The sequence below is a fragment of the Diabrotica virgifera genome, chromosome 1 (genome assembly GCF_917563875.1).
Source record: "Diabrotica virgifera virgifera chromosome 1, PGI_DIABVI_V3a".
NCBI classification, from domain to species: Eukaryota; Metazoa; Arthropoda; class Insecta; order Coleoptera; family Chrysomelidae; genus Diabrotica; species Diabrotica virgifera.
The window spans coordinates 303,778,660-303,791,281 of record NC_065443.1 but is presented as its reverse complement, the minus strand read 5'-3'; the positions used below and the strand labels follow the sequence as shown (position 1 = coordinate 303,791,281).

At 32.3% G+C, this 12,622-nt stretch overlaps 1 protein-coding gene across 1 annotated transcript in view; it reads left to right on the top strand.

Annotated features, from left to right (window-relative positions):
- LOC126878542 (uncharacterized) overlaps positions 1-12,071 on the top strand; it is a 71,111-nt gene extending 59,040 nt beyond the window's left edge. The window contains exons 8-9 of the mRNA XM_050641315.1: positions 8,917-9,168; positions 11,747-12,071. Of these exons, the coding sequence (XP_050497272.1) occupies positions 8,917-9,168; positions 11,747-11,910 (416 nt within the window). The 3' untranslated portion in view covers positions 11,911-12,071. The remainder of the gene's footprint in view (positions 1-8,916; positions 9,169-11,746) is intronic.
- The last annotated feature ends 551 nt before the right edge of the window (positions 12,072-12,622 follow it).

The following is a 12,622-nucleotide window of genomic DNA, read 5'->3' as shown; positions in this document are numbered from 1 at the left end:
GTGACGACCTAAATATTCAAATTGTTGCCCATCATACACTACTCTAGAATAAATTATCCAGAGAATACTAAACGCCATTCAAAGCATATTGAGAGCAGAAATTGAGACTGCTGTTCAATCTACTCTTGAAAGAGTAAATGTTTGCAACGAAAATGATGGGCAAAAATTTGAACGTTTATGTCATCACTAAATAGTTGTTTTTATTTCTTTGTAATAGGGCTTTTCAACGCTTCTCATTTTTTTCGAGCCTCTGTCATATGCCGTATAATTTGTGTATAATATTAATATACGAGATATGAACGAGGCTCGAAACAAATGAAAAGCGTTGAAAAGACCTAATATACGTTGACAGCTGGAAAATGTTTCTTTGTTGTTTCCATAGCACACTACTTTTAATGAATTATTTCGTTTACCGGTGACAGTAACAGTTATGTTTTTAAATTTACACGTTTTGTAAGATATCTCGAGATAGAAAAAAGGTATTAACATGCGGTTTTCGCTATTCTGTTGCTAATTTTGTCTAATTTTGTAATATGGTATTAAAAATGCATGTTTGTATTTAATATTTTCCAAGGAACACTAGATTTCTGAAAAAAATTAAATAACGCCTTCTAGCTGGCATATTACTCAGTAAGTTGGTTCGAAATCATAACTTTTACATTGACGAAAAAGATCTGTCTTCAACAAGACCAAGTTTGCAAAATTTGATTAAGCAGAACCGGACTCACAGCCAGTTTTTCATAACAAGGTTCCCACTCACCCCCACCTCTTATTTCCAAAGGTAGACCCAAACTTGTTAAATCAAATATGCGTAGAATTTTATGAAGAATACGCCGATCACATTTCCAGTGCCCCTTCATTAGGAAAATTTTGTAAAATTTGGATATTTTAATTTTTGATATTCAATTACGCCCTCTAGCGGTGGTCCCACAATTATGAAAATAATTTCCAGGCTTTTCCTGAGGCAACTTTTGTTATAAAATTTTTTATTTCAAAGCTCTACTATAAACGGTTCCTGAGATATGGCCGAGAGCCATTCTTATTGGGACACCCGGTACATGATAGGTTTTTTATGTGTCTACTTATTTTCGCTATTTTTCCTGAGGTATCTTTGTGACTATTTTAGACAAGCCGAAAACGGCGGGTTCGTTGGGAAAAATATTCCCATGAGAATTTTTTTGCATAATTACATTCGTGAGACATCCCAGAATAAGGTTCAAGAAGTCGCCCACGTGAAAAGTGGGCCAATTGTTTTTAACAATTTTTTTTTAATCAAATTGCAAAAATCAATGTTTTTGGCCCGAACATTTTTTTTTTTTGGATTTTTTGGACCATTCTGGATAAAAAAAGGTCTCTTACAATTTTTCTCTAAAGTTGATCGTCTTCGAGTTATAAGTAATTTAAAATTGAAAAAAACAAAAAATGGCAATTTTCAAGGCTTAATAACTCGGTTAAAAGTTATTATAATGAAAGTCAGAAAGTCTTTTTCTTCTTCTTTTTATATAGACATTACTCTGTCTGTTTTTCATTATGCCTCTAGTAAGTTGTCATTCCATCTTTTTCGTGGTCTTCCCACTGATCGTCTTCCTATTGGGGAACCGTCTCTCGCCGTCCTTTCTACTCTATTTGTTGTCATTCGGCTTATGTGGTCGTTCCATTCTACTCTTCTGCTTTTCACCCAGTTATTAATGTTGTCCACCTTGCATCTCCTTCGTATATCTGCACTTCTAGCTCTATCCCACAGCGTCTTACCATGTCAGAAGAAAGAAGAAAGTCAGAAAGTGACTAAATCAAAGTTTAATGCCCCCCCCCCTACAAGATCTTGAAGAAATTTTTGTCATTATTTTATTACTAAGCTGTTATTTTTAAGTAATAATAACGAGCGCCATGCACCAGGTAGGCGGCCGTAAATGTGAGTGCAAGTAAGATGCACAATTGGACTGCCGGAGTGGCATCTCTCTCGCACTCAGCTTTGCGGCCGGCTACCACGTGCATGGCGCTCAATATTATTACTTAAAAATAACAGCTTGGTAATAAAATAATGACAAACATTTCTTCAGCATCTTGTAGGGGGGCATTAAACTTTAATATAGTCACTTTCTGACTTTCATAATAATAACTTTTAACCGAGTTATTAAGCCCTAAAAATCGCCATTTTTCGTTTTTTTTTCAATTTTAAATTGCTTTTAACTCGAAAACGATCAACTTTAGAGAAAAATTATAAGAGACCTTTTTTATCCAGAATGGTCCAAAAAACCTACAAAAAAAAATTGACCGGGCCAAAAATATTGATTTTTGCAATTTGATTAAAAAAATTGTTAAAAAAAGTTTGGCCCACTTTTCACGTGGGCGACTTCTTGAACCTTATTCTGGGATGTCTCACGAATGTAATTATGCAAAAAAATCTCATGGGAATATTTTTCCCAACGAACCCGCCGTTTTCGTCTTGTCTATTTCGTTTTTTCTGTTTCTTATTTCTCAGTATATAAATCAATGTTAGCTTTGGCTAGATAGAATAATAGAGGGATAGAATAATTATTACACCATTAAATGCTGGTTGAATTTGCATGGTAACTTTGATGAAGGGATAGTTATAGTAGTTCCATTTTATCTTCTTCCATGTGGCACGATTCATTTTCAAACAAATTAAATTAAAACATAAAGTGAAACGTACGCCAATGTGTGTAGTAAGTATACAGTATACAAAATGTATATACACATCGACGTTCGTTTCACTTTATGTTTTGACTTAATTTGTTTGAAAATGAATCGTGACGCATGGGAAAAGTTAGAGTGGACGAACAGTACCAGAAAAATGGAATATTGTGGAAGCCCTTTACGATATTTAAATCAGTCCTATGCAACAGAAACCTATCAATCCATAACTGTGAGAGGGTTTTTGATCATATTTGTGGTCTATGTGGATATTCACAATATAATGCTGAACAAATCGGCATTCTAATTATTATAATTATTCTTGTGCTATCACGGGAAGTAACATAAATCTTATTAGTAATTATTTATCTCAAAGAACACAAAAAGTCAAAATAGGTAATTGTATTAGCTCAACTAAAGAGATTACTGTTGGGGTTCCCCAAGGAACAGTACTAGGTCCGATTCTATTTATACTGTACATTAATAGTATAACCGAAATTCATGGGTTTTCAGGGCGAATTTTATGCTATGCTGATGACACAGTCTTAGTATTTAAAGATTCAACATGGGACTGCGTATGTAAAACAGCTGAATCTGGCATAAGTAAGATACAGTTATGGCTTAACCACAATCTGCTCAGTCTGAATATAAAAAAAACTAAATTTATTACTTTTTCTCCCACTATGTCTGATCAGCCAACTAATATTAGTTTAAAAATTCATAGTTCAGATTGCAACAGTGTGCAGGCATGTCCATGTCCCTCTTTAGAAAAAACTAAATCTATTAAATATTTAGGAGTTATAATTGATCAGCATCTGAGATGGCGTGAGCATGTGGCACACGTTGCAGAAAGAATTAGATCCTTAATGCCTAAATTTTACTTATTAAGAGACATTCTCTCAAAAAAAACCTTGAGTATCCTATATAACTCTTGGATTGAATCTATAATACGATATTGTATTGTTGTTTGGGGTGGTACATTTAGTAATACCTTACATATTTTACAGACAGCTCAAAATTCACTTCTTAAAATAATATTTAAAAAAAGTAAACTTTTTTCCACATCACTTTTATATAAAGAGCTAAAACAAATGAGTGTCCGATCTATTTATATACAGCAGTCATTAATTTGGGTATTTTCCAATTCAAGTAAGTTAAAAATAAATCAACATCAAAAGTATACAAGGACAACTCAACAACTTTTGGTTAAAGTACCATTTTTCAGCAAGACAATTACAAAACGATCACTATTTTATTATGGTCCAACTCTATTTAATTTATTGCCAAAAAATATAAAAACAATAATAAATTATAAACAGTTTAAAAGAGCCATAAAAATATGATATTAACTAAAACAATTGAATTCAACATTTTCTAAAAATTAATTTTCTAGCCAGACTGTCTTCTAGTAAATATAGTTGCGCCATGCCGATTAGGTCTTCTCTCCTCTCACTTTCAATTGTATTTTGTCAATCATAGAGTATGTAAATTATACCAGCCACAAGTACTTACTGTTTAAAATTGTACAATTGGATTGTACACCTTCAGGGATTAAGGTTACAATACAGGTATTAAGTTGCCTAGTGTGCTTTTTCCCTGAAGTGGGTGCATTATATTAAATATAATATTATTGTTAATTACAATGTACAAAATTTTTCTTTGGAAATAAAATTGAATTGAATTGAAATTGAATAGCACTTCCAATGAAGATCACAATTAAGAATTGTCAGCATAAAAAGAAGAAAGCAGAATATTTTGGCCACAAAATTGCAGAGGATCTAGTACTTCCACTAATAATACAGTGAAAATTGAAGGGAAATAGAGAGAAGGTTGGTAATATCAGGCAGTGTTGCGGCAACCAATAGAGAAAGATTTCAGGAAATTGTACATATTATGACGGATAAGATCTATGCACCTACAACACCTGTAACATCAATATTCAAGAATATTAAGTTACAAAGTAAGCAACAATATTAACTCTTCCAGTTTTTTTATAACAACATTAATAAGCAGTTGGATGCTTTAGTTCCAAAGAACCACGTTTTGGTAACACCTATATTTGTGCTTTTTTAATACTGGCAAAGCAAACAAATGATGCATTAGAAGAGGATTAGGTTAAATCTTAAATTACTACCTATCTATTCATCTAGGTAAAAATTCCAACGAATCTTTTTTTTTATTAATGGCTTTGACATAGCCAATTAGCCAGACTATTTGTTTTTTTTTTGTATGGTATTACAATAACAATTTTAAGTTAATATCTAAGCCTACTTATTATCTAAATTTACAGGGTGTTATAATATATTAATGGATACATTTTTCAATTTTGTGTGATATTTTTACAATTTTTAATTTTATTATCTAAGCCTATTAAAATTTAAATTTACAGGACGTTACATATTCGTAAAGACATTGTAACGTCTGCTTATTTTTTGGAAAAAGAATTTCGTTTAAATTTACAGGTAAAGGACAATGTAGATCAATTAACTTTTCATACATTACTTTAATATTTTGTCTGTACTGTCCACACTCCAATATGAGTTGCTGTAGATCTCCCATTCCACCACAGGCGCAATATGGGTTATCACTGATACCTATGCTGTGTTTGTATGCTGGGGTTAGTGCGTGATTTGACCTCATTCTGTTTATTGTTTTTATAAATAGCCTATTTGATTCTTGTTTAAACCATCTCTCATTGGGAATTAGTGGTTGGCAATTTCTAAAATTTATTCCCGTTGTACTTTGGTTATATACACGTTGCCAATTTTGTTTGCAATGGTTTTTACTATATCAATTTATCTATATCGGATACTGATAGAAGTATGTTGTTTATGTTTCGTTTGGTTAAAGCTGCAGATTTAGCTAATTTGTCGACTTCTTCATTTCCAAATATTCCAGAATGTCCTCTAACCCAACAAATAATAATTGAACTGCCCGAGGAAGTAATATCATAATATAGACTCTTAATTTCTATCTCAATGTGGTTTAGATTTTTTGTCGATTGGATAGAAGTGAGTTTGTCCACAATACTTCTACAATCGGTGAAAATTATATAATTGTCCATACCAACAGAGGCTATATATTTTAACGCAAGTAATAAAGCTGATAATTCGGCAGTATATATTGAAGCGTCATTAGGCAATCGGCATGATTCTTTGTATTCAGAATTCCAGTGATATATTGCACTTCCGGTTTTATTTTGAATTTTGGAGCCGTCAGTAAAAATATATTGAAACATAGGCCACCTGTCTTTAATTATTTTGTTGATAATACTGCCTGGAAGGTTTGAATCCATGTAATTTGTTTGTATTATCTTGGAAAAGAGAGTTTCAGGAGGTTTAGTGTAAATTGGAGGTATTTTATTTTTGTACATTTGGTGTTCATACATTGTCAATTTCCTATAGCTTTCAACGTATATGGGGTTTTTTTTAGTACACCAATATTTGTGGCTTAAATCTAATATATTCAAGTTACGAATAGTCCTTAAGTAGCTGACGTTTTTTGAGATAGCTCTAGCTACAAACTTATCTGTACAAAACTGTCTACGTAGAGTAAGTGGTGGTTCCTTAGCTTCAATCTCAATAATAGTAATAGGAGTAGATTTTAAGTAACCGAGACAGAGTCTCAAACATTTATTCTCCAACGAATCTTGGATCCCTTCTACTCAGATAGGAGAAGACCACGGTTCTTAGACATACTACGGTTGTCCAGATGGACGGTGGTGGGGAGACTTCAATTTTTGACTTTACGTCACAAGAATACAGAATCCCATATTTTTAAATAATTTTTGATCATTGAATGTGTGTTATTGTGTATACATATTATTATTATTATTAAATAATAAGACAAATAATACACATTTTATCTTATACCGGGTGGTCAATCGTAAAACGTAGGAAACTCAACGTAAAATTCTAAACTGTTGAATTCCTTCTTCCCTAGTTATTTTACATCAAAAGTCATGAGATAATATTTGTAGAGAATTGAAACCTGTATTAAAATCAAAAGTTAAAATTGTTCTGTGATTTAAACGCATTCCAAAATTTTGAAAAATATACATTTGCCACAGTAGGTATGTGTGTAAAGTTAGGCCACACGTTACTATTTAACGGACAGTGCTCACACCATTGACTGAATAAAAATCTTTATTATTAATACTTTCTCCGCAGTCAGTATCTTATCAACTGTATTGCTTTTAATGATAAAATAAAAATATTAACAGTTCAAAAACGTGAAAATAATATCTTCATTGTGACACATTATTGCACTGTGTGTGGCCTAATTTTGGGCTGAAAAACGTATTTTTACGCATTTTTACAAAATTTTGGAATATGCTTAATTTGTAGCACAATTTTAACAGTGGTTTTCAATATAGATTTCAATCCTCTACAAATAGTTTCTAATGTCTTTTGATGTAAAATAATTAGGGAAGCAGGAATTCAACCGTTTAGAATTTTACATTGGGTTTCCTAGGTACCCGGTATATCCTAGTTCGTTTTATATTTTTGTATTTGTAGTTTTGGTGTTGTTTCCCGTAAAAACTTATTTTGAATTATTCATGAAAGTTGTACATCGTACCTATTGTAATAGTTTAAATAAGAATATATATTTATAAAGCAGGTTAAAACGTTAAAATTTCATTATGTATTAACGTAATAATAATGTTGATGATATTTTAGAATGCCAGGTACAGGCTGTAGTGTAGCCAAATTTATTAGGTACCTATTATTTAAATTATTACAATAAATTATACAAGTAATTCTAATTCAGATAATCCTAGCTGACCTCTAAGAATAGTATGTATTCAATAGTTTGTTAATCCAGTATTAATGGAAATTCATCGACAAAGTTTCAGTGTAGAATGAAGATTGAAGTCCTAGATTTCCGTAAATATTGCATGGATAAATATCAACAGTTTTCCATAATTAGGTATTATAATCCACTAAACATCTTTATTTCTTAACTATCTTGACTATTTTCCATACATCAAAGACATATAAATAACGATCAAGGGGAAGGAGTAAAATGCAAAATTTTGACGCACGTCAAAATTCTCAATGTGTTTTAAATGTATTTTTTTTTTCGAATCCTGAGAAAACTAATAAATATTTTTAAAAAATTTAAACGCTAAATGAAAGACTACATTAATGACGAGGGCACAAAGTCCATGAAAACTTCTATAATATTTATTTTAATAAATTACAGGGCTTAAAATAAAAGAGAAGTGTGATTTTTAATTGCAAATATTTCAATCAAAAGAAACCTTTTATTTACTCTAAGGGACTTTCGACTCTCGGTAATAACGTAATCTTTCATTCTGCGTTTAAATTTTTCTAAAATACTTATTAGTTTTCTCAGGATTCGAAAAAAATCATATTACGATTCAAATTACAGTATACTCGTGACGTAATCGCACCCTTAATGTTCATTGGTTAGTCGATCTGGGCAACCGTAGTAATATCTAAGAACCGTGGGAGAAGACTGTCATCCTCTTACGTACGTTTCACCCTCTGTAGGGATCATCAGAGCGGCTCTATGCTCTTTCGTTCAGGACAGACCAAAGAGCCTTTCTGATGATCTCTAAAGAGGGTGAAGCGTACTTAAGAGAATGGCTGTCTTCTCTGAACGAATTCAAATATAAGATGTCTCTCATTTTCATTTTCAAAAATATTATTATTTTATATACAGTGGGTGATCATATTATTAGAGCCACCTCAGAAAATTTTACTTTTGTTGAATAATAGTATCTAAGTTTTTTTCTTTATACGGTCCACGTTGCCTTTGAAATTTTAGAAATGGATGCTATGTTTTTATTTCTGCTATTTTCCTTGGTGAGATGTCTTTGGATTTCCCATGCTGTTCTGGTACCACTAGTATAACGAACGGTCAATTTTTACTAAATTCACAGAATATAGTATATGACTGTCAGAATATCACTAGAGAGCAATGAAAACTCACAAAGTTTATTATAACTCTAAAGACCAAGAATACAAAATAATATGCACACGAGTTGCAAGCTAGGCTGGGCAGCACTGACGAACAATGGCACCTGAGTCACGCATTGCCACACATGCGTATTGCCACTATTGTCAGAGTATTTATTACACTTTCAGAAAGTGTATCAAGACAGTCAAATGGAAACAAATGCATCAATAATATGATACAGTTCAATTATATACCCTTCCTCTAAAACATTGAATTTTACTAGGTGGCTCTAATAGTATGATCAGCCACTGTATTAATCTTATTAACATCTTTCAGAATCTCTCAGAAAACATCCACCTTTAGGCATGTTACCACGTGTTTGTACCAAAAACTACCAAATCCCAGACACCGATGTTGTCATTACTGAGGGTACAAAAGTAAATATTCCAGTCTTATCGATTCACAGGGATCCGGATTACTACCCAGATCCAGACAGGTTCGATCCAGAGAGGTTCAACGAAGAAAATAAAGCCAAAAGACATCCGTTTGCTTATTTACCATTTGGTGAGGGTCCTAGAACATGTATAGGTATGTATAATTTGTGATGTACACCTGGTTCCAAAAAAAACTGATACGACTCTTGACGCGTATTTTGTCGAAAATTGAGCAGTGTATTTTGAAGGATAAATACTTAATATTTACATACTGTCAATGTCACTGCCAAATCTTAAAATTTGTCAGATAGCTTATTCTGTTCCACGGTTATTAGACTTTATTATTAATCTTTATTATTAATACTTTCTCCGCAACTGAGGGTATCTTATCAACTGTATTGTTTTACAATAGATGATAAAATAAAAATATTGACAGTTCAAAAATGTGAACATTATTGCATTGTGTGTGGCCTAAGTTAGGGCTGAAAACTGAAATGTATTACATTTTTACAAAATTTTGGAATATGTTTAATTACGTAGACCAATTTTAACAGTTGTTTTCAATACAGATTTGAATCATCTACAAATAGTTTCTAATGTCTTTTGATGTCAAACAATTAGGGAAGCTGGAATTCAACAGTTTAGAATTTTACATTGAGTTAATGCAAAATTGTGACGCATGTCAAAATTCTCAATGTATTTTAATTGTATTCATTTTTTTTTCGAATCCTGAGAAAGCTAATAAATATTTTTGAAAAATTTAAACTCAGAATGAAAGACTACATTATTACCGAGGGCTGAAAGTCCCTGAAAACTTCTATAATATTTATTTTAATAAGTTACAGGGCTGAAAATAAAAAAGTGTGATATTTAATTTCAAATATTTCATTCAATAGAAACTGCTTGTTTATTCTAAGGGGCTTTCCGCCCTCGGTAATAATGTAATCTTTCATCCTGCGTTTAAATTTTTCTAAAATACTTATTAGTTTTTTCATGAATCAGTTGTTTGTTGTTTGTTTATTTTATTATTTGTCTGTCATAATAAATATAATGTCAGATCAATCAAATACACTGCTCAACATGATGAAATCTTGCTAAGAGTCGTATCAGTTTTTTTAGGAACCGGCTGTACATATGTATATGTATTCACTCTTATTTTTATTCAAATAACTAGGAGTCATATTGAAAGGATTTAGGTTGGCGTTTAGGTTCTCACGTCGATCTTAATTCAAAACCATGCCAAACTATGTAATTTAGACTAAGTAAAATAAATATTGTATGTTTAGTATATTCCACAAGACATTTAAAGTGTTTTTCTTTGAAAATATCTATAAAAAAATTTAATCGAATAAATAAATTTAAAACGCAGAATTAAAACATACCAAACATTAAAAAGTGATTCAAACGTGAATTAAAATTTGCCAAATTTTTTTTGACCGTTACAAGGATCTCTCTGCTTTGCTACGGAATTTGATGACACCCAGTAGGCTCTATTTTTGGTGCTCCAAAATAGGTGGTGTTACACCCTAAATACCCACCCACCATGACAGGACGTGGTTACACCCTAAATATTGCTAGCTTGCTGACTCCATTGGCTACGATCCTGTGTAGGGATTTGTCCACCAGAGTCTCCATTTGGTCTGCCCATCGTGCTAGAGATTTTCGTCTTGGTCTTCAGCTACCGAGCATAAGACCAAGAGAAATACCAATTTTTTTCTACTACCAATAGTTCCATAGTCCACGTTCTTCTCGCTATGTGGCCGATAATATAATTTAAGTATGCTCAGTTTACTTTTTTTGATAGCCTGTCTTTTATATGAAGCTCTTCCAGTATTGACCGGTTGTTTTCTCCTTGAAGCCGTTTGTGCATGCATCTTGGTCTCACTGCAGCCTTTTGGCTTACTGTGCTGTCTTCCATTTGTTCTCATGACACCCAATCCAATATAGTAGTATACTTCACTAGCCTGTAAAGATCTATTGGATTAGTGCGACATACTTCCGGACTTGATCTGCATTCTCCATATATTGATTGTCTCTTGCGGTCCAGAGCCTCGCAATTGCACAATATATGTCTGCCTGTCTCGGTCTCTCTATTGCATAGTCTGCAACTGAGATCTCCATTGCATAGTCCTATCATGTGTAGGTGTCCTTTTACTGGAAAGTGTCCAGTTAGGAAAACGGTAGTGATTTTGAGCTGATTTCTGTTCACTTTGAACAGTTATTTAGCTCTTTTTGCGCATGTATGAGGTATAAATTTTTTCGCATGCTTTTGTGTGGAAATTTTTTGCCAGTATTCTTTGTGTTGTCTTCGTATTCAGCCTCTAAATCTCTAATTGCGCTGATTGACTGAAATACAGAGGTATATTCTCCTAGTGAGATGGAACCATTACACATAGTCACTATCCTCACTATGTACTCCTGATCCCGAACCATTTTCTGTCTTAGACCCATCTGTATACCAGGTGTGGCCCTCATACTTCAGAATTGAATTGACCGGTTGGTTCTTTGTTATGTCCACGACACGCGTAGAATTCTTCTGTAGAACCACAGTCCAAAAGACTTTGACGAGACTTCGAAGGCTTGGGTATAATAAACCATAAATAAACTTCAAAAGGAATTACATAAGTTTCTTTCTGAAAGGTAGAGGTATTTTTGTATGCTTATCATGGCTATCAGTAGTATAGATACTAAATCGCAAAGATTCTTTTAAATACTTTCTAAATTTGTTTTAGGTTTGAGATTTGGAAAGCTACAAAGTAAAGTAGGCTTATGCTATGTGTTAAGAAACTACAAGGTTACTCTGAATGAAAAAACAAAATTGCCAATAAGATATGAAAGCAACTTTATCTCAACTGTGAAGGACGGCATTTGGCTAAACTTAGAACCCGTTTCATAGGACGAAAAATTTTGCTGCAAGGTTTAATATAAATCCGGATTTGCTGCCAACCCACGGCAGTGAAAATACCAGCATTTATTTAATTTATTGTGATCATTACAACAAATATTTAAATTGTTACTTTGCTGTTTTTGTATTTAATAAAATGTGTGTTTGTTTAATATATCTACTATTTGCAGAATCAAGGTACAAAGTACTAACTGATATAATTTTTTAGCACGACCTATTATTATGATGTGAAATATTTTTCAATTATCTTTTTTGAAGAAGATATCAATTAAAAAAACATATGAATAAATTATTTAATTGTCGACTTCTTCTTTACGGGCTATCATAAAGATCTAAGGTACCATGAATAGTGACCATGACATAATGACATAATAATGACATGAAGGTTAGAATTTAAAAACTATGGCTATACTTTTATAGTCCTTTTCAAGTATACAGGGCGTGGAATGTGTTACTATTTCTTTGAAATTTGGTTCTTCATATTGGTTTAAATATTTTATTTTTGTAACAAAAATTAAAGGGGATTTTAAATTTGAAATAAAACATATATGATGCATTAGAGAGCTATGTACTTTCGATTTTTGTAAATAACTTTTTTGGAATTTCCTACAATAACAGATACAGTGGATTTTGTCACGCAATTTGACCAACCTCTATATACTTTATATACATCCTATATTTTATGTTTCAAAATTTGAAGAAC